General features: G+C 45.6%; 3 protein-coding genes across 5 annotated transcripts; 2 read left to right on the top strand and 1 right to left on the bottom strand.

The window, feature by feature from the left end:
- Positions 1–40: 40 nt before the first annotated feature.
- On the bottom strand, positions 41–5,802 carry ints5 (integrator complex subunit 5). Of its 2 annotated transcripts, none has more exons than XM_060062264.1 (4): positions 5,319–5,802; positions 4,101–4,371; positions 1,860–3,854; positions 41–1,227 (listed from the first exon to the last, which is right to left on the bottom strand). In XM_060062264.1, the coding sequence occupies exons 1-4, from the start codon at positions 5,396–5,398 to the stop codon at positions 499–501; spliced, it is 3,075 nt and encodes a 1,024-aa protein (XP_059918247.1). In that variant the 5' UTR covers positions 5,399–5,802; the 3' UTR covers positions 41–498. The 2 variants fall into 2 exon arrangements, with proteins under 2 accessions (XP_059918247.1, XP_059918248.1); XM_060062265.1 differs by having other exon boundaries at positions 4,101–4,353.
- Positions 5,803–5,950: 148 nt separating this feature from the next.
- Positions 5,951–12,231, top strand: LOC132465579 (phospholipase A and acyltransferase 4-like). Its single transcript, XM_060062279.1, has 5 exons — positions 5,951–6,083; positions 6,506–6,548; positions 6,720–6,828; positions 6,976–7,244; positions 10,123–12,231. The coding sequence occupies exons 2-5, from the start codon at positions 6,534–6,536 to the stop codon at positions 10,243–10,245; spliced, it is 516 nt and encodes a 171-aa protein (XP_059918262.1). The 5' UTR covers positions 5,951–6,083; positions 6,506–6,533; the 3' UTR covers positions 10,246–12,231.
- Positions 12,232–12,351: 120 nt separating this feature from the next.
- On the top strand, positions 12,352–20,314 carry LOC132465578 (phospholipase A and acyltransferase 3-like). 2 transcript variants are annotated; one of them, XM_060062278.1, is made up of 6 exons: positions 12,352–12,613; positions 12,876–12,903; positions 13,116–13,224; positions 13,388–13,656; positions 18,381–18,514; positions 20,177–20,314. In XM_060062278.1, the coding sequence occupies exons 2-5, from the start codon at positions 12,880–12,882 to the stop codon at positions 18,495–18,497; spliced, it is 519 nt and encodes a 172-aa protein (XP_059918261.1). In that variant the 5' UTR covers positions 12,352–12,613; positions 12,876–12,879; the 3' UTR covers positions 18,498–18,514; positions 20,177–20,314. The 2 variants fall into 2 exon arrangements, with proteins under 2 accessions (XP_059918261.1, XP_059918260.1); XM_060062277.1 differs by lacking the exon at positions 20,177–20,314 and having other exon boundaries at positions 18,381–19,035.
- Positions 20,315–22,772: the final 2,458 nt, after the last annotated feature.

The following is a 22,772-nucleotide window of genomic DNA, read 5'->3' as shown; positions in this document are numbered from 1 at the left end:
TAATAAATCGCCAATCATTTTTGAAGGGCGAATGACACAGTTAAAGACCAAATCAAATTTATTTTTCCTAAAATTGTTGAGTTAACAGTAGGCGCTTCACAAAGAAAATGCTGGTTCAACACTCTTGACAATCTTAATACTAAATCCATGTCATTAAGGAAATTACGCTGTATAAATGACAACACAAACGTTTTCACAGCCGAGGTAACATGTTAAGGCTGTTTGGTGTGGAATAGGAAACCATCAGGAACATATTTTGCATTCATTATAAAATACAAATGTGTCATTTACTCTGCCAATTTTTTTATTTGACTCCTTGGTAAAAGAAAAACCTAAAAAGTATACAAACTACACAAACATGGGAAGAGCAACCGTTGAATGGAACCTAGATACAGTGATAACTTCACAACCCCCCACCCCCCCATACAAATCCAGAACAGAGTTAAATATCTTCCTCTTGAGAGGTCTCTGACTCAGATTCAAGTCCCTCGCCGGCGCTCAGAGCTGGAAGCGCCAGCACAGGTGTCCGAGCCGGTCGATGTTCTTGTGCAGGACGCTGTGGATGGGCGCCACGTAGCGGGCCACGTCTCCGTCCCGAGAGAAGTCCCTGCAGAACAGGCCCCTCTCCGGGCTGAACACAAACTTCTGGGGCATGGGTCCGTTGCCGCGCACGTACTCCCACAGCGCCAGCAGCAGCAGCCGCACCTCGAAGGGCGTGAGGTGGGGGAAGGCCTCGTGCACGTTGCCCAGCACGGGGGGCAGCAGCTGGCCCTCGCCCATGCAGGACACCAGCAGGCAGGAGGCCTGCAGGTGCCAGGGCGAGTCCGTGGCCAAGGCCTCGCGTGACGCCTCCCAGTGGGCCAGCAGCGTGGCCAGCAGCCCCCGGAGCACGGCCGACAGGTAGCAGAGGGCGGGGCGCCCCGCCGCCACCACCTGCAGCAGGGGGAACAGCACGGGGTGCGCCTCGAAGCAGCGGCGGATGTGGATGTCGCGCTCCACCGTGGTGCGCGCGTGCTCCTCGGGCGGCCAGGACAGCTCGCCGTTGGCCACGTCGGGGCAGATGTTCTCCACCAGGGTCATCGCCACCACCTTGGCCGCCTCCGCGTTGATGGGCGGCGGGGGGTCGTCGGGGTCGGGGGTCGGCTGGCGCTGGGAGCCGTTGGCACCGCCGTTGAGAGGCGAGGAGCTGCAGCACTGGACGGTGACGGCCAGCAGCGTCTGGGTGTTCTGGGGGGGGGGCGACCGTCAGTACATCACATTAAGGTCGACACGCAACATCGCTTCAGAGAAGGGGCGGGACAGAATATCGATACGGCGAGATATCGTCGTCCTTTTTCGCGCGATACGAGAATCGATACACTGGCGCCATATATATATTTTTTTGCATTTTTATGCTTTATCCCTGAAGAGTTATAAGAGAAATATCGCCCCAAATATCAATATTTTAATTCATAAAAGAAGGCGCTCTGAACAGATTTCCCTGCTCCTTGAGGTGGTGCTCAACACAAGAAAAGACCTAGCTAGAGACAAGTCACTGAAAAACTCAGTGTGGACCGTGAATAAAGTCCGTAATCCAGCACTTTGCCTTTTCATTTTGTATTCATCGTCCACATCCATCGCGGGCCATGTATCGGGTATCATATCGCGAGGTACCCTGTGATTCCCACCCCTACTTCTGAGTCACCCAATAGCAGATCTGATTGACTAAGGAATAAAGAATTCTGTTCTCATCTGTTCCTTCTTTTGTTCCGACGCCGATACGTTGGATCAAATCAAATCACGACACCATATCCTTTCAAATCAACACAGCATTAAGAGGACCAATGTCCCCTTAGTCTGGATTCATCTCAGCGCCTCACCTGCACCACGGTGGCCGGGTCGCGGGGGGGCTTGGCGGCCCGCACCTTCAGGCCCTTGCCGATCACGCCGGCGTGGAACACGGACCACACGCTGCCCGAGAAGTTGACGGCGCTGCCAAAGCGGCAGTTGGTGTCGAGCAGCGAGGCGCCGAGGTCGGGGGTCAGGGACGGCGAGAGCGGGGTGTCCCCGGCCATGTCGGCGATGCGCCCCCCGAACAGCTCGGCGTTGCCCTTGTGCAGCGCGCCCTCCACCAGCTGCTGCAGCACCGCCTTCAGCGCCAGCGACGAGTAGGCCGCCAGGCGCGCCAGCAGCAGGGCGGAGCAGCCCACCGCCTCGCCGGCCTGCCCGCCGTCCCGCCCCGACCCGCTCTCCCCGCGCCGCCGCAGCGCCACAAAAAAGTGGGCCACCGCCGCGCGGCACAGCTGCAGCAGGTGTGCGGGCGCGGCGGCGCGGCGAGGCAGAGGGCTGGTGGACAGGAGGCGGGCCGCGGCGTGGGACACGGCCGGGTCACCGTGCAGCAGCAGCGGGCCGAAGTCGTGCAGGTGGCCCGAGACGGCGCCGCCCACCTGGACGGCCATGGAGGCCTGGGCGACCGGCCCCGCCCCCCGCCGCTCTTCGTCCTGGCTCTGCACCGCCGCCGCAAGGTTGAGTAGCAGTTGCCTCAGCGGGCGGGGCCCCAGGGTGTGGGTGTGGATCTGGGCCACACAGCGGCCGACGGCGGCCGGGATGAGGCCCGGCAGGCAGGCGGACAGCGGCGTGTGCAGCTGCCAGGCCAGCGCCAGCTCCTCGGGGTTGCGGGCCTGGGTGAGCAGCTGGCAGAGCGCCTCGGTGGCCACGCTGGGGCCGCCGTACACCGACAGCAGGCAGAGCAGCTGGTGCAGCCACAGGTGGCGCTTCCGCTCCAGCCGCAGGGTCTCGGCGCACAGCTCGCCCACGTGGGCCTGCAGCTCCTCCAGGAAGGGGACGACCCTCTGGGGCGGGGCCGCGGAGGCCGCGTGGTGGGAGGGCCCCATGGCCTCGCTGCCGTCGGAGCGGTTGTAGACCAGCTTGTGGAGATGCAGCAGCAGCATCTGGAGGAGGCGGTCGCAGGCCTCCCGGATCCCGTCCAGGGGCGAGGGCGTCGGCCCCGAGATGATGACCGACGCGGGCGTGGCCGTGTCGGCCAGGAAGCGCAGGACGCGGGCGCCCCCCGCGGGGCTCTGGCTGATGAGGTGCACGGCCAGCCCCAGCATGTTCTCCAGCTCCTCCCTGGGGAGGCCCAGCAGCAGAGCCTGCAGCTGCAGCAGGATGGGCGGGCGCAGGAGCTCCACCAGCTGGGCCGACACGGCGCCCAGAAGGGTGGGCGACAGCGCGGCCAGCTGCAGCAGGAAGGGCACCGCCGAGCGGCGCAGCTGCGGCGAGCTCTCCCAGGAGGAGGCCGAGGAGGACGGGGAGAGCGGGCCGGAGGGGCTCAGGCTCTCCTGGAACATCCGGAGCAGCTCCTTGCGGATGCTCTCCGAGTGGTGCGCCGCCAGGTGCCCCAGGATCCCCACCACCGAGCCGATCTTGGGCACGCGGCTCCCCTTGTCCCCTCCTCCCCCGGCCGGGGCCAGCAGCGGGTCTGTGGAGCCGTGGGAGCAGAAGTCCTTGAGGCCACAGGCCAGCACCCTGCTGATAATGGTCCCGGGGAAGGCCGAGCCGATGTGCGCCACCACCCAGTCGAAGTGGGGCGAGTGCTGGACGGAGGTGTCCAGCAGGGCGTCCACGCAGGCGTCGGGGCACCAGGCCAGCATGGCGGCCAGGCACTGGGAGTACGCCTCCATGAGGGAGCGGGTGGCCGCGCAGGACATCCACAGCTGCAGCAGCTCGTTGAGGCTGGAGGAGTGAGGCGTGGCGCGGCGGCCGGCGTGCTTGCTGCTCATCTGGCCCAACAGGTCCACGGCCCAGGCGGACACCAGAGGGGCCCAGGCCCGCGGGTTGAGGCGGATGAACTCAGACAGCACCCCGTGAACCTCCTGCAAACAAGGGAGGAGGGATCCGTTTGGATTAGACAAGTAGATGATACTGTATTAATCCCAGACGGGAAATTGAGGTGCCACAGCAGAAGGTACAGTACAGGCTCAGGACAGTCGAATAAAACAAAAGTAATACTGTAAAAACAATTTTTAAAGCAATGCATTTCAACCCAACATAACGGAGTCAGTACTCATGGATTTGCAGAGGTAGTTCTTAAGATGCGATACAATAGGGTGGGGCTTTACTTGTATGATGTCCTCCAGGTTGGAGCTGACCCCGCCACTACCGTCGCCCTCCGTCTCCAGGTGGTGGAGGAAGGCAGACACATGCTCGTCGTACACGCCCCTCAAGTGCTCCAGGACCGCCCCGCGGCAGGCCGGGACGGAGCGCAGCAGACGGACGGCGCAGCGGGCGTGCTCTCGGACGCTGAGTTTGCGGCCCTGGACCGAGTCCACACCGCTGATGAAGGACTTGATCTCTTGGGACAGCTCCTGGGCACTAGGAGCGGAAGAAACGCTGGATATATTGTATTCCTTATTATTAATTCTTTATCTTTATAAGCAGTACACTATATTAGTCTCAATTGCTACCAGAACGTTGTTGTGATACCTTTATCCAATTGTTTTTGCTTACACTCCAGTAGGCCTGTAGTTAATTGCTGCATTAACAATAGTTCCATACAGGAATGATATCGTTATTGAACTGGTTAATCAAATATTTTATGAGGTTTTGTGTAAAAGTGCTGTCCACCAAAATATTCGTAATGACTTTGGATAGAAGGTAAAAGATGCAGTATATTTAATACATGAGTAAGATGGATTTTTTTCAAGTAACTTAATGAAGGACTTTAATTTTGGCGTTATTATTGTTCATCTGAAAAAAAATCTAAAACCAGATGCCAAATGATACCATACTTTCCACTTCATAGAAAGAATAGAACCGGTTTTTCTACTATTTTAAGGGAGACTGGTCAGTGTTTTTCTTACTGCAGACTTCCCTATAAAACAACCATGATATGATCATCTGTTATTATTGCACACAAGTACTGGGAAGAAGGTAAAACACGACCTGAACTCAAGGTTCACCCATAGGGAGGGTTGAGGTTCACACAGGGTGAACCCTAGTCATAGGGAGGGTGAACCCTAGTCATAGGGAGGGTGAACCCTAGTCATAGGGAGGGTGAACCCTAGTCATAGGGAGGGTGAACCTTCACCCGTAGGGAGGGTGAAGGTTCATCCATAGGGAGGGTGCACCTACACCCGTAGGGAGGTTGTACCTCACCCATAGGGAGGTTGTACCTCACCCATCGGGAGGGTATGCTTTCACCCGTAGGGGGAGTGGACCTTCACCAGTAGGGCGGGTGAAGGTTCACTCCTAGTGAGGGTGTGGGGGGGGGGGTTGACCTCACCAATAGGGAGTGAAAGGGTGAACTTTCACCCATAGGGAGGGTGGAACCTACTCACCTCAGGGCGCTCGGCGGCGGGTGCGGGTGGGAGGTCTGCATCGCGTCACAGACCACAGACATCGCTTTCTCTTTTAACATTTAGGCTTCACATTAAAACCCCCCTCCTCTCCCCTGCCTCAGATGTACGAATAAATTGTGTTTTCAACAGGAAAATGTATATTTGTTCTTAGTTTTCTGGACAGAAATATCAATAGAGCGAGTAAAGACGGAAGTTGGCTCTTCTTCGAGTGTTATTGTAGTGAACAACAACCACCTCCGGCCTCGATGGCGCCACCTGGTGGTTCTGGAGGAGGCACTTTAAACATGACCGCACTAGCCTAGGTAATACCGATGTGTTAAAAGCTGCGTTTAAAACAAGAATGTCGTAGCATGTCATATATTTTTTATTATTTATTCATTTGTATTGTTTTTTTGGTAATGATTGCTAAATTATCAAAAATCGTACACAACATATATTTTAAACTAACCTGTGCGATGTGTGTGTGTGTGTGTGTGTGTGTGTGTGTGTGTGTGTGTGTGTGTGTGTGTGTGTGTGTGTGTGTGTGCGTGCGTGTGTGTGTGTGTGTGTGTGTGTGTGTGTGTGTGTGTGTGTGTGTGTGTGTGTGTGTGTGTGTGTGTGTGTGTGTGTGTGTGCGCGCGCGCGCCTGCGCGTGTGCGTCTCTGCCTGACGTCAGACTCAGCACCGTACCACAACATCAGACATCAAGCAGCCGACGCGGCCGAGGCTTTTCTCAACATCCGTTAGAAAGCCTTTAGCCGCGAGGTAAGGTCGTCAGATCTCTACAAACATTACAGAACCGCGGTCTTGTGTCGAGGTTTGATAGCGACATAGTTTAACTCGATGTCGGCGTTCGTATGGAGCTCTGTGCTCCATACGAACGCCGACCAGCTGATCTCAGCTCATAAAGGCTGCGTTTTAAACAAGTAGGACCAGTTTGAAGTAGAGTTCATGTGACATTCCATAGCCAACGTGTTTGTGTCCTTGATTATGTAAACGCTGTAAATATGCTCAAGTCAGTCATATGTTTTTGCATTTTAACTTACCTTGCCAAGTTTTTATGTATTTTAGAGCAACACAAATGTGTAATTTAAAATATGATGCAATTCACTGCATTCACTGGTTTAAATCGATAGCCTATATGTTGGAATGTGTGTAGAAAACTTTTTATTTTATTTTTTCAACAGGAACGAAATTGAAACCTTTTCCCTCATCATGGCCCCAACCCTGGTTAGTATCCTAGTGCTAATAAGAAACGGAAACCTCACCAAACCATTATGGTTATGCAATTCAGACAAAGATCCCATTCATCACGATAGGAAATAATAGTGCTTTGATACTATTTACTAACATCCGTTTCCAAAAATAATTTCTCCTTGCATAAAAAAAAAAAATCTCTAGTATGACGTGAAGCCAGAGCCAGGAGACCTGATAGAGATCTTCCGTGGCTCCTACCAGCACTGGGCTGTTTACATTGGCGATGGATTTGTTGTTCATTTGGCACCGCCTTGTGAGTGACTCCACGGAACACACAGCCTTCACCAGAAGCGGGCCCCAACAAAATCTGTGCATAGCCAGGCTATTCAGCTTGGAATAAGATGAGCTTCATGGCTGGATAACTAAGTGCTTTTGGTGCACTCTTGTTGTCTGACTGTAGCAGAGGTTCCGGGCGCTGGAGCCAACAGCATGATGTCAGTCTTCTGCGAGAACGCCCTGGTGAAGCGGGCTGAGCTTTGGGATGTGGTGGGGACCGACAAGTGGCAGATCAACAACACCCTGGACGACCAGTATGAGCCTCGGGCGGCCTACCTGGTGGTGCAGGAGGCCCTTGAGTCGGTCGGCAACAAGCTGCCCTACTGTGTCTTCCAGATGAACTGCGAGCACTTTGCTACCGAGCTGCGCTACGGCAAGGCCCAGTCTCGACAGGTATGATGTAGAATCCTCTCTCTCTCTCTCTCTCTCTCTCTCTCTCTCTCTCTCTCTCTCTCTCTCTCTCTCTCTCTCTCTCTCTCTCTCTCTCTCTCTCTCTCTCTCTCTCTCTCTCTCTCTCTCTCTCTCTACAGTATGAACCACAATTCATGGCAGATACTGATCACTTCATGACCCATTAAGCTTTAGCTCTTAAAGGTCCTATGGCATGCTACTTTATGGATGCTTATATATAGGTGTTAGTGGGCCCTTAATACAGTATTTGAAGACGTTCAAGAAATTCAGCCTTGGTGCAGAATTACAGCCACTACGAGCCAGTCCCACAATGAGCTTTCCACAACGTGCCCTTTTTTTTTAGGGGGGTAAAGGTTGAGGTTGGGGATGTGACCCTGAGCAGCTTTTGGCCACGGTACCATGCGCTCTGTTAACAGTGGATGAATCGCAATGGCGAGGCGCACACAGCCTTTGGCCGTGTTCTGGAAATATTCTGCAACACACGGGAGTCCTGGAGCTCTATATCTAAATAATATCATATTATACATATATATCGATATCATATAATATATATTATCACAGCCAAAGGCTGTGTGCACCCCCAGACGATATTATGAATCTCAAATGACTGCGTCGGGTTCTCCGCTACTCTGGTTCTTCAACTTCCACATCAATCTGACGTAGACTGAACCGCGACATGGAGGAGAAAGGGATTGTTGCCCGCGATTGTCTCCCGCCGGAGCCCCTCTACCCGCTTACGGGACCCCGGTCAGCTGCTCTGCACAGGTGTTGAGTACACGTCCGAGGATGCCATCTGGGCCAGCAGCCTTGCGTTTGTTGGTTCTGCTCAGTGCTGCCTTCACCTCTGTAGGCGAGAGTGTGAGGGGCAAGTGGTTTGCAGGGAGAGTGGCCTTGGTGGCCATCTCATTGTTGTTTCAGTCAAAACGAGCATAGAACTTAGTGTTTCCCCTAGAATTTTTTTTAGGCCCGGTGGTAAGAGCTGATAGTGTGATTTGTTATACATTTTTCACGGGATGCTAGAGTATTTGTTGGTTATTTCCATATAAAACACTTAGCCATCACAAGTTGATAATGATTCAATAAACACGTTATGAACAATAAACTCATTTTTGGTGGTGCCATGCTAATGATGATATAACTTAATGCTGTCAGATAGTCCGTTATGATTGGGCATCATCTGCGCACGGGGGACACCGCATTTTATTTATTTTATTTTTAATTTTATTTTATTTTTCTCTTTCATTTTTTTTTTTTTTTTTGGCCGGTTGTTGGCCTGGCGGGGGCGCTTGTTGGCCTGGCGGCCCCCCAGGCCTGAACAATGGTAGGGGAAACACTGACTTATCTGGAAAGGAGTGGTCATGGACGGGGTGGAGGCATGAGCGGGTCTGAAGTCTGTAATGGCTTGCAAGCCCTGCCACATGTGCCGGGGGTCAGAGTTCCTGAAGTGCCCCCAAACCTTTTGTTTGTGGCTATGCTTAGCCCTCTTAATGCCCCTTTTCAGGTCGGCCCTAGCTTTACTGTAGGCTTGTGTGTCCCCTGACCTGAACGAGATGTTGCGTGCCTTTAGCAGAAGGCGGACCTGCCCGTCCATCCACGGCTTCTGATTAGGGAAGATTGTAATCCGTTTTATGGTGGCGATGTCGTTTATGTTATTCTTGATATAATCCAAAACAGAGGAGGTGTAGGAGGCGATGTCTGTGTGTGGGTCTACTGTGTCTGTTACAGCAAAGTCAGACCAGTTGGTGTGAAGCCGGTGTTGAAGTTTGAAATCTGCTCCCTCGGGCCAAACCTTCACTGACTTGACTGAGGGCTTGACTTGCATCATGAGGGGGTGATATTTGGGTAGGAGAAACAGAGAGATGTGGTCTGACTGATCCAGTTCGGGGAGAGGTAGGGCCTTGTACGCTTCTTTGATGTTAGTGTAGACATGGGTCTTATCTCCTCTTTTGGGGCAGGAAACGTGTTGGTAGAATTTGGTTAGAACAGTTTTTAGGTTGGAGTGGTTAAAATCTCCAGCAATGATGAAAGCAGTCTCCGGTTGTTGTGTCTGTTGATTGCTAATGGCTGCATGTAGTTCTTTCATAGCTAGCTTGGCATTAGCATCAGGTGGTATGTAAGCTGCGATTGTTATTATGGAGTTGAATTCTCTTGGAAGGTAGAAGGGCCTATTTTTAACCATGAGAAATTCAATGTTGGCAGAACAGTGCTTAGCGATGGTAAGGTTGTCTGTACACCAGGTTCTGTTTATATAGATGCACAGACCCCCTCCACGTGACTTACTGCAGTCAGCTGTTCTGTCCGAGCGGATGCAGTGACGTCCTTGTAGTCCAACAGCACAGTCTGGAACGCCGTCGCGCAACCATGTTTCAGTGAAGATCATAATGTTTGTGTCCGTAATCTTATTGCTGGTTGTAACCCACAATCGTAGTTCGTCCATTTTGTGCGCCAGAGACCGCACATTAGCAAGGAGAAGGCTGGGGAGTGGGGCGCGATGGGGAGCCTGGATTAGCTTCTCTCTGGCACCTCCTCTGCAGCCTCTCTTTTGCCGGCGTCTTCTCCGCCGCCTACGGGGCCTCCTTGTCCGGGGAGGCGATGTAAACAAACCTCATAAAAACCTCATAAAGTGACATTTTCATGCCATGGGACCTACTAAATAACGGCTATTTATCTATATCAGATTTGGATCAGGATCAATCCTTAGCACTATACTGTGTATCCTCTTCCTTCCCTTTTCATCTATAATAAGTGTTTCTAGGTTAGGGTTACCTTTTGACGTAGTGTTGTGCTGGTGTGTGATGGTAGTCTTTGGCTAACCACTGAAATCCCTGCGCTCTCCTTGTGCCCGGACCTCCCACCACAGGTGCGCAGGGCAGGCGAGGTTGTCATCGCAGCGGGCGTGGGCACAGTGGTGGTCCTGGGTCTCGTGGCTCTGGCCGGGGCCATCTTTGGAGGCGGGCGCAAAGAAAATAAGGACACGCAGTGATTGACATCTGTTGATCTGGAGGAGCTTGATTACTACCAGCAGAACATGATTTACACATTGATTTTTTTCAAATTCAGTGGGTGGATTGTAAAAAAAAAAAGATTTTTTTAATAATGAAGGAATTGTGCTTTCTGGCATTAAGGTGCAATAATTTTCCAACTTTTAACTCTTAATGTACGTTGACGACAAAAGCTGTAAAAGATGCAAAATCGCAGAATAGCTCAAAACGCAACGCTGTCAAAAATATTTACAGCTCATATCGCTCTGGCGCGTAGGCCTATATTTACTCAGACCCACGCCAGCGAGAGACCTCTGCATTCCGATTGGCTGGTGGTCGTTTACAGCCGAAATGCTACTAGCTCATTTGCATAGAGTTGTGCTGTTTTCAACTCTCATTTACAGCTTTAAACCTATCGCTCCTATGGCTTTAGCGCTCATGTCTAATAGAAAGTGAATGGGCGCTTATCGCTAAAATCGCTTTACAGCTTTTGGTGTTATTGTACAGTTACACTAGCAGCACAACTAAGAAGGTGTTTCCATTCTGCATTTTGCAGAAGCCTGTGGATCTCTGCCAATAATGAGGATGCAGTATCTTTAATACATGAGTAAGATGGATTTTTAACAGTTAACCTAATGAAGGACTTTCATTTGAGTGTTATTATTGTTAATTTAAAAAATATCTAAAACTGGATGCCAAATGATACCATACTTTCCACTTTATAAAAGGAATATAACCTGTTTTCAATCTATTTTAAAGGAGGCTGGTCAATGTTTTTCTTGCTGCAGACTTCCCCATGAATCAACCATAATATGATAATATGTAACTGTGGTGGGAATGTTCACCACTCCAAACGTTTTTGCATAAACTATTTAAGACTAAAGAGTAATCCGAATTGATAACAATAAGGCTAATTTATTCGAGTAATAAACATACAATAACATTCAACAAACATACAATAATCGGAGGCCTCAGATGGGAGTTTGCCCTGCGTCTCTCTAAGAGCTTCTCAAGGAGAACTCCAATGCACTGTCCAAAGCAAGGCCTTCCAATTCAGTGGCAGACAGGGCTCAGGACGCTGAGAACAGCTCTGCTCTGCTCCCCATTAATCTAGCGTATTGCTCATGATGTTTGATGGAATAATCCACATGTTGTTTCCCCTCCATCATCCAAGCCCTGTCTCCTATTCCTTGTACTGTCCAGCCAACCCGCCTGTTCCCAATCTCTAACGTTAACCTCTGACCCTGGGGTAAACCGGTCACAAGGGAGCAGGGATCCCCTGATGCATTCTGCTACTCGATCTGAACACAGGAAACTGTCCTTTAGATAAACATTATTGGATTAGATCATTGACCATTATAATTTGGGGAGACGTAGTGGTGACTCCTCAACTGGATCCTTTTACCTTTGACCGCCCCAAGGGGGTCAGAGAAAAGGCACACCCACCAAATAGCAGTTAGAGAAACTGAAAGTCTAACTATAACTTTCCTATGATGGCATTTCCTCGTGGTTCTCCTCTGTGCTCCAGCCTGGGACTCACCATATAAGGAGCAGCAGCTCCAGAGGCCCACCCACTCGTTGACCTTGCAACTTGGCAGCCGTAACGGCAGCACACTGCAGCTGTACTGGGGGAGAGTGGTACCGTGTTTACTCAATGTTTCTCCACACTTATTAGATTTGTATAGCGTATAGATAATAATTACATATTATCCAATAGTAGATTTCTCCCATACAATCTATTTAAAGGGAGGCTGGCCCAGTGTTTTTCTTACTGCAGACTTCCCCATGAAACAACCATAATATGATAATATATTACTCCTGCACACAAGTATTGGAAACAAGTTTCCTATGAAAACTTTTATCTTACTAATGGTCTACTAGAGTCATTCAACTGTAAGACTTGTGGTAAAATATGACAACAGTTTGTTCTTTCTTACACTTAAAAAAAAAAACGTTGTTTATATCAATAAAGATTGATGTGAAAATTGTGGGATGCATCTTCTTTCGGAAATACAGGTATCTAGCAGCTATCTTGTATTAATGTATACATTCTGTGTTTGATAGATTATTAGGGTATTTACCTTATTGATGTAGCCTATATAGTAAGTTGGATTTCTGAGAATATAGTCTATTTCTGAGAAAAGTAATGCCAAAGGTGATTTGTGTTTGTTTCATGGGCACGTTGAGTCACTGTTGGGAAGACAATAAGATGAATTGTTCTGTGACGTTCGGAAACCTCCACCTCCTCCAAAGCGAGCCGCTCCCAAGAAACGAATCGAAACGAAAAGCAATGCCTGCCTGCGCATATATATCTCATTCCTCTTCAGTATCACGCATTTCTGGTAGGCACTTTCACTGACAGGCAAAGAGGTAAGATAAACAAATCTTTTCAAAATAAATTGGCCAACAATTAAGGTTCAGACATAGGCTGCCATACGTGATGTTCTTAAGAAGAAATAAGACATCAAGTTGTTGCATTTTAAGTTTTTTCTGTAGCACAGAAGTGATGACAAACATACAATAAGAATAGTCTAAAACGTTGCTATTTGAAGTATTAATGTGTAATGACACCTCATTTTAATATTCAACCCTTTGTTATTTCTGTTTTTATGGCTAACTTATTTTCTTAAAGGAAAATGGGCAATGAGGTGTCAACCGCGGTGAGTAAGTCCAAACTGTTCAATGTAATATCAAACTCAATTATATCTATGTTTAATTACCATCAAATGTACCCACAGCCTGGAAAGCTGACATACATCTTTCATTGCGGACACGACCCTATTCATCACGACAGGAAACATGTATTTCTTGATACCAAATATTAAAAACTTTTTCCATAATCTTTTCTCCCTGCGAAAAAAAAAACCTCTAGTCTGGAGTTAAGCCGCAGCCAGGAGACCTGATAGAGATCTTCCGTGGCTCCTACCAGCACTGGGCTGTTTATATTGGCGATGGATTTGTTGTCCATTTGGCACCGCCTTGTGAGTGACTCCACGGAACACACAGCCTTCACCAGAAGCGGACCCCAACAAAATCTGTGCATAGCCAGGATAATCAGCTTGGAATAAGATGAGCTTCAATAAGATAATATTAAATTTTTATTGGATCTTTCACTAAGCGCTTTTCGTGCTCTATTGACTGTAGCGGAGAACCCAGGGGCTGGAGCCTACAGCATGATGTCCATCGTTTGCGATAGAGCCCTGGTGGCGCGGGCTGGGTTCTGGGAAGTAGTGGGGACCGACGAGTGGAGGATCAACAACATCCTGGATGACCAGTGTGAGCCCCGGCGTGCCGACCTGGTGGTGCAGGAGGCCCGTCGCTTGGTGGGCGCCGAGCTGCCCTACAGTGTCTTCCAGAGCAACTGCGAGCACTTTGCTACCGAACTGCGCTACGGCAAGGCCCAGTCTCGACAGGTATGAGGTATGAGGTAGGCCTACTCACACACAACGATTCACACACACACTCAGTGTGGTTTGCAAATACAAAACATCATTCAGAAATTAATGCATTTTGCTTCAGTAACAAATACAGTATGATTTACACATACAAAGAAACATATTTCTTCAATTACAAAAAAATATCCTCCAAGTAGGCCTACAAACTAAAATCTTTCAAGTACAAAAAACAATTCTACAAGTAGGCCCTACGGAAATTTGAAAGTTGCGCGTGGATCTGAAGGTTTGCGCGTGGAACAGCAAGGCGGAAAATTAGTGCCAAAAGTATGAAGGTATTATTGTAGCAAAAGTCTTTAGCACCTGTAACTGCAGAATTTGAATGCGTACACTAAAGTCACAGTAAATTTGAAGTCGTATATATTTATTTTGCATGTGTAGCCTACTCTAAAGTCACAAATGTGTAACAGTACATTTGTAGTCGTAAATATCTTTTATACCATTGTAAACACAAAATAGGGTCTACGAGTACGCACATCTGTGTTGCAGGTGCACAAATCATTTTGCTACAATTATTGCAGCGCAGTTGGTGCAAAACACATTCGCACACCCGTGTTTCATAATCTGAGAACATGCCCAAAAGGTGTGCATTCGTAAAACCAAATTTGAACTAATGCATCAGAAGTTGCACATCTGTGAACGCTATGTTAATTCAGCATTTTAATGAGCGAGCACAAATCCATTTTACAACTGCTCGAATCTGCTCCTGCAAGTCTCAGCTGTGTTTTTTTTTTTTGCAGGTTGTTTTGCACCACTGTAGGTGGTAAATGTGTAGCAAAAGTATTCGTATCCGTAGATGCCAGAGCGTCCGTGAGCGGGACAAATTAGTCCCGCCCATAATTTCCTAATCCAATGAAAATCGCCGGCAGGGATGCATTTCTCAAATTACACTGTCTGGGACCCACCGCGTGCCAGCCATGGAGCTATAAAGATCGCAGCATACTCAGCGCGGGATGCGTTTCTTTCTGGAGAAGTGAAGAGGGCGTTCTACTGAACGGAGGTGGGTATCCTACATTATGTTAAATGAAATGACTTAGTTCAAGTGAATTCCCCCAAAAGTATTTCATCAACATGCGGCAAATGTCCTTCAATGTATTTTAATGGTCGCCATAACATAAGTTCAGAAATGTTAATGCAATACTTTGGGGAGAATTCACTTGAACTAAGTCATTTCATTTAACTTAATGTAGGATACCCGGCATCTACGGATACTTTTGCTACACATTTACCACCTACAGTGGAGCAAAACAACCTGCAAAAAAAACGACAGCTGAGACTTGCAGGAGCAGATTCGAGCAGTTGTAAAATGGATTTGTGCTTGCTCATTAAAATGCTGAATCAACATAGCGTTCACAGATGTGCAACTTCTGATGCATTAGTTCAAATTTGGGTTTACGAATGCACACCTTTTGGGCATGTTCTCAGATTATGAAACACGGGTGTGCGAATGTGTTTTGCACCAACTGCGCTGCAATAATTGTAGCAAAAGGATTTGTGCACCTGTAACACAGATTTTCTTACTCGTAGACCCTATTTTGTGTTTACAATGGTATAAAAAATATTTACGACTACAAATGTAATGTTACACATTTGTGACTTTAGAGTACACATGCAAAATAAATATATACGACTTCAAATTTACTGTGACTAGTGTACGCATTCAAATTCTGCAGTTACAGGTGCTAAAGACTTTTGCTACAATAATACCTTCATACAAAAGTCACGTGACAAACAAATGTCCTGTGATTCACACTACACAACATCAGGTGGCGCTGTTGAGTCAGTTTAAGGCCGCCAGGACGATCTTTTTTTCTCCCCAAAATCTTTATTTGCAACTAGTGCGTTATTAACGGCATTAACGCAAACCAATTTTAACGCGCGATTAACGCAATTTATTTAGCTTTTTTTTTTTTTAAAACAAAAACAAAGAAGCAGTAGCCTGACTGCTATGTTCAAGGCAGTATGTTTGTATGTTCATCGTTTAATTGCACTATAGGCGTTTTTATTGTATCGTCCTGTTTTGATCAGTAGGCCTATAGAGTGGCGAAGTCACGCCCCTTCCGGTAGGGCTCATGGGACCTATGAGATCGAAAAATATGAATGGGTGTCAATGGAGAGAAAATAATTATTTTCTGGTCCCAGTCTTTATATGCCCTGGATTACACATATGTTGTTTGTGGATTTAAATGATAATTTTTCATGCAAAGAAAACTAAAAATGTTCGTGAAAAAGTTTGATAATTTTAGGTTTTATGTGAGGCCGCTTTGTGAACTACAGCTCTTCGCTGCTCTCGACGCATATGATATACGTCACCACACCCGCCCTTGGAACTCGGCACAGAGATGGCGATCTCTCTGCCCCACTTCACCGCTTTTTCCAAGGGGAGGATAAAAGCATCGAAAGAGGTGAAAACCATTATAAGTCGGGGCACGTGCAGAGTTTCAGTTATGCCGATGGGATGATTGTCGGTCTTCTCCACGCCAGTCGCAGGGAGCGTGACGTCACATACGAGCCGTGTAGTCTTTCTCGTTGTGTTTTCTCTACAGCCTTTATCTGAACAATTGCACAATAAACGGTCGAACTCTTTGCATGAAAAATTATCCTTTATATCCACAAACAACATATGTGTAATCCAGGGCATATAAAGACCGGGACCAGAAAATAATTATTTTCTCTCCATTGACACCCATTCATATTTTTCGATCTCATAGGTCCCATGAGCCCTACCGGAAGGGGCGTGACTTCGCCACTCTATATGCCAATGTTGTTATCAATAAAAAAACATTTGCACAAGGCAAGCCAACTTCTCCATGTTGATAAGAGCATTAAAATGAGAAAAATTAATGGGACAAAGAAATCAAGGGATATTTAGCATAGAAAAAACATTTGCGATTAATCGTGAGTTAACTATGACATTAATGCGATCAATCGCGATAAAATATATTAATCGCTTGACAGCACTATTTGCAACACATTCTCACTCCGAGCGCGTCGATTTTTGACGAATATTCAGTGACTTTGGCTTCAGCCTCTGATGCAAAAGGGTACCCTTGTGCTTCTTTTTTCGACGCATGGGGTTTTCCAACTCGTTACAATGTAGGCCTAATCCCTCCATGGCAATATATGAAGCTATGAGCATTCATCCCATTGGCTAACGGAAGACCCGATGGCTGCACATTAACGGGGAAATCTGTGACATTACTCAACACAACTACACCAACGTGTCCTTGTTAATTACACAACATGTATGGGTTAAGGCGGACATCAGTTGTCCTGTTTTGTGCTTTGATTGAGAGAAACAATAATTTTTTTGATCAGTGTTGGGTAGCTGAGGTCGTTGCTATAGAGACCACGTCCGTCCGCTTTTTTTGACAACTTAGAGAGCAACCCTATCTCATCAAAATTACGTTCCCAGATAACTATTCGGCATTCTTAAATACGTTTTTCTGAAAAACGTATTTTGTCCGTGATTACGTTATATTGAACATATCGCAAATGCGAATTCGTTCTCAGCCTATTCTTTGCCATTTATTTACCGTGTTACTATGGCGATCGTCCTGGCGGCCTTAAACTGACTCAACAGCGTCACCTGCTGTTGTGTAGTGTGAATCACAGGACATTTGTTTTTGTCACGTGACTTTTGGCACAAATTTTCCGCCTTGCTGATCCACGCGCAAATGCCTTCAGATCCACGCGCAACTTTCAAATTTCCGTACTTGTAGAATTGTTTTTTGAACTTGAAGGATTTTTTTTGTACTTAAAAGATTTTAGTTTGTACTTGAAGGTTTTTACTTTGTACTTGGAGGATATTTTTTTGTAATTGAAAAAATATGTTTCTTTGTGTGTAAAACATACTGTATTTGTTTCTGAAGCAAAATGCATTAGTTTGTGAATGATGTTTTGTATTTGCAAACCACACTGAGTTTGTGTGTGAATCGTTGTGCGTGAGTAAAACACGTTTTGTGTGTGTGTGAATCGTTGTGCCTGAGTAAAACACATTTTGTGTGTGTGTGAGGTTTTGGCATGATTCTAACTCCATAATGATGTAGCATCACGTCTTTGCCCCATGCCTTGCAAAATGGCACTGCTTTTGCATTTGTGTTTTATACATATATTTTATCATTAAGTTGTTTTTTCTTAAGGGTTGCGGGGATAACTTTGGAGACAGAACCCACACATGAGAGTATGAAACACAATTCATGGCATATAGTATAATTGCCATTGTTTGCATGGTATCCTACATTTCCCTACTGGGATCCAAACAATAGGGATTATCCTATCTTTTGTAAGTGACATGTCACATCAAACTATTTTAAACCAATCATAAAGAGCAATAATAAATGTATGTCAGGGTTATTCCTGACATATATTAGATTGAAAACTTATACTTATTCAAAGTCCAATTCATGGAAATCCAAATTCTCTGTTTCAGATACAGAGATTCATGTGAATCCAGTTCACTTCATGACACATTAAGCTATTACTCATAATCAATAAATAACAGCTATTATGGCCAAATAACGGCTATTTGTCTGTTTCGTGGAGATTTGTTTAGATTTCATCTTAAATAAGTGGTTCTAGGTTTGGGTTTTCCTTCGACGTAGTGTTATGCTGGTGTGTGATGGTTGTCTTTGTTAACAACTGTAGTCCCTGCGCTCTCCTTGTCCCCGAACCTCCCACCACAGGTGCACCAGGCAGTCGGGGCTGCCGCAGTATCAGTCGGGGCCTTAGTCGTTTTGGGTGTTGTGGTCAAGACCTTTTTGGAAGCGGGAGAAGAGAGGAAGAGAACACGGCGTTATTGACGTCTGTTGATCTTGAGGTGCTTGATTACCACCAGCAAATCATGATTGAACCATTTTCCAACTTTTAACTTTTACTAACAGGCTTACTTACTTTTTACTAGCAGCACAACTTAGAAGGTGTTTTCGTTCTGCGTTCTGCAGAAGCCTATTGATCTCTTCCAATAATGAAGATGCAATATCTATAAGACAAGAGTAAGATGGATTTCAACAGATAAAGAAACCTAATGAAGGACTGTGGTTTTATTTGTTATTATTGTTCATCTGAAAAAAATTAAAACCGGCTGCCAAATGATACCATCCCTTCACTTAAAGGGTAATTCCGGTGTAAAATGGATTTGGGATATGTTTTGTATGATAACGAGTTGAAACGTTCGTTTTGGAGCACAAAAAACACATATGGACGCTTTCTTCAGTTGGCTGTTTTTAGCCGATTCTATCAAAACTCTATAACCTTGGAACGATGGGGGCACTGGTTATGGTAAAAACTAAATCGCTATTTTAAAGCACTGAAAAGGCTAAAAGTAGCCTGACACTTCATTGGTAGTATAATAAGGGTCTTAACATATAAAACGAGGCCTTGAGAACTTTGTAAGTGTACAAATTGTTTATTAAAAAGGACATTTTAAACACACAATACCATCAGTAGGTCAACGTCATTTTGTTTTTAAGACTCGATAAATAGATTGGCGAACACAGTTTGTGTGTTGCTGACGGATGTCACAATCTCTGTGTTCGTCAATCTACCTATCGAGTCTTAAAAACAAAATGGCGTCACATGGTAAGAACACCCACGCACGCGCACACACCGCAGCGACACTCGCCCTTAAAAAACGTGAATAACAAGAGAACAGAAGCACTCTCACCCTTGATAAGGTATATGGCCCTGGCTATGTCCCGGACGAACAGGTTGGTTCATCCTTGTTGAGACATAACAAATGGCGGAATCTTGGAAATAACACCTTGTATCAGCGTGAGAGTCACTGGCCTGTTCATAGACTAGAAATGTGAACACAGAGAGACACTAAAATACACCAACATTCTACATTCCTCCCTCTTGATCACATTAAACATAGTTTAAAGATCATCCTTAAAATGAGAATTCAGTGTATCTACTGGTAAACAATTAACAATCAACTAGATCAATAAAAGAAAGCATAAAAGGCAATAGACAATTCAATAAATACCATACACAAGTAAACCAGGTGTAGGCTACTATAATAAAAATAATAACAAACTCATTAGGTTACTCATGATTAGACAAAACAGATTAAAATTTAAAAAAAATATATATATATCGACTGTCCAGACACCTCCCTCTGCTTGGCAGTGAAGCTCCACCTTTCTTTAATAGCTTTCACTGTTCCCAGCAGAAAAGTGGTTCAGTTTCTCTGACTTATTCAAAGTCCAATTCATGGAAATCCAAATTCTCTGTTTCAGATACAGAGATTCATGTGAATCCAGTTCACTTCATGACACATTAAGCTATTACTCATAACCTAATAAATAACAGCTATTATGGCCAAATAACGGCTATTCCTCTGTTTGGTGGAGATTTGTTTAGATTTCATCTTAAATAAGTGGTTCTAGGTTTGGGTTTTCCTTTGACGTAGTGTTGTGATGGTTGTCTTTTTTAACCACTAAAGTCCCTGTTCTCCTTGTGCCCAAACCTCCCACCACAGGTGCGCCAGGGAGTCTGGGCTGCCGCAGTATCAGTATCGCAGTGGTTTTGGGTGTTGTGGTCAAGGCCTTATTGGAGGCGGGTGAAGAGAAGAAGAGAACACGGCGTTATTGACATCTGTTGATCTGGAGGGGCTTGATTACCACCAGCAAATCATGATTGAACCATTTTCCAACTTTTAACTTTTACTAACTTTATGAACAGTCTTACTTACTTTTTACTAGCAGCACAACTTAGAAGGTGTTTGCATTCTGTGTTCTGCAGAAGCCTATGGATCTCTTCCAATAATGAAGATGCAATATCTTTAAGACAAGAGTAAGATGGATTTCAAGAGATAAAGTAACCTAATGAAGGACTGGTGGTTTATTTGTTATTATAGTTCATCTGAAAAAGAAGTCTACCTAAAACCGGCTGCCAAATGATACCATCCCTTCACTTAAAGGGTAATTCCGGTGTAAAATGGATTTGGGATATTTTTTGTATGATAACGAGTTGAAACGTTCGTCTTGGTGCACAAAAACCGCATATAGACACTTTCTTCAGTTGGCTGTTTTTAGCTGATTCTATTAAAACGTTATAACCTTGGAACGATGGGGGCACTGGTTATGGTAAAAACTAAGGCTGCATCCGAATACCTAGTACATACTATTTCTGTCTAGTGTCTACTACTTGACCATACTACACTTGACTGTGTAGTACGGTCTACAGACATGCGTAGAACGCCTCCGAACGCCGCCGAAACTCCACCGGATGTTTGGAGATGACGTATCTCCCCCCAGATGGCGGCAAAATCGGGTCAGCCATCTCTTCTTCGTTTGTTACCAGACTCCGGTTGCATTGTGGGATAGCGTAGTGTGGTCCGTGGTTCACTTTGGCGGTAGTATGCATTCGGAAACGACTTCCGTACTACAGAATGCATACTAGAGTATTCGGACGCTCTAGATTTTGCGCATACTACAAAATGCATACTATATAGTATGCAAGTACGAGTATTCGGATGCAGCCTAAATCTCTATTTTAAACCACTGAAAAGGCTAAAAGTAGCCCGACACTTCTTTGGTAGTATAATAAGGGTCTTAAAATATAAAACGAGGCATTGAGAACTTTGTAAGTGTACAGATTGTTTATTAAAAAGGACATTTATACACACACTACCATCAGTAGTCACCCGTCGACGCCATTTTGTTTTTAAGAATCGATAAGTAGATTGGCAAACACAGTTTGCGTGTTGCTGATGGATGTCACAATCTCTGTGTTCGTCAATCTACCTATCGAGTCTTAAAAACAAAATGGCGTTGACGGGTGATCTACTGATGGTATTGTCTGCATAAAATGTCCTTATTAATAAACAATATGTACACTTACACATTTCTCAATGCCTCGTTTTATATGTTAAGACCCTTACTACCAAAGAAGTGTCAGGCTACTTTGGCCTTTTAAGTGGTTTAAAATAGCGATTTAGTTGTTACCATAACCAGTGCCCCCAACGTTCCAAGTTTATAGCGTTTTGATAGAATCGGCTAAAAACAGCCAACTGAAGAATGCATCTGCGTTTTTTGTGCTCCAAAACGTTTCAACTCGTTATCATACAAAACACAACCCAAATCCATTTTACACCGGAATAACCCTTTAATAGAAAGAATATAACCTGTTTTCAATCTATTTTAAGAGAGGCTGGCCTATGTTTTTCTTACTGCAGACTTCCCCATGAAACAACCATAATATGATAATATGTTACTCCTGCACACAAGTTTGGGCAGCAAGTTTCCTATGAAAACGAATGTATCGTCTTGTTTGAAGCACTTTCTGAGATTAACTATGTAACAGAGCCCAAGCATAATGTCTCCACTGCACTCTGCGTTAAAACTTAATGAAGGGAAATAATCAAACCTACTTAGATGGAGAAAAGATTTGATTAAGATGTATTCGTAATTAACTTATTTTACAATAAGTTTTGATCTCCTGCTCTCTGGCTGTGACAGCCATGAAACTGTCCGGACTGTCGATATATGATTATCAATTTATAAATATTGATAATTCTTTCATAAGATTCTTTCATAATAAAGATTCTTTCAGAATAAATAAACATGCTTAACGTAGATAAACATTTGCTATAGTCATTCAAATGTAAGACTTGTAAGACGTGAAAATTTACATCATTTTTTTCTTTTACACTTTAACACAAAACCTTGTTTATATCAATAAAGAGTTACCATTAGAATTGTGTGATTCATCTTCTTTGGGTGATACATGTATCTAGTACAGGAGCTCCCAAACCCTCTCTCCCGAGACCCAAAAGACAGATTTGGTGTCTCCCCGGGACCCAAATTAATTAAAAAAGCATCAATTGCCACTACATCTACATTTATAAACTACTGATAAAGAACAACAAATTAGGAATTCAAATGTATAGGAAATGTTTTTGTGTCATTAAGATGTGCATCACAATAATGTGCAGAGTGTAATGTCACGAATAGATTAGATTAATTAGATTCACTTTATTGTCATTGCACAGTAACAGGTTACAATGCAGCGAAACGTAGGTGGGTCTAACCAGAGTGCAAACATCAGTTTGAGCAACATGTTTACAGTATAAT

This window comes from Gadus macrocephalus, chromosome 10 (assembly GCF_031168955.1).
Source record: "Gadus macrocephalus chromosome 10, ASM3116895v1".
Lineage (NCBI taxonomy): Eukaryota > Metazoa > Chordata > Actinopteri > Gadiformes > Gadidae > Gadus > Gadus macrocephalus.
Note: the sequence above shows the minus strand (reverse complement) of the source record. Positions and strands in the feature narration are given on the sequence as shown.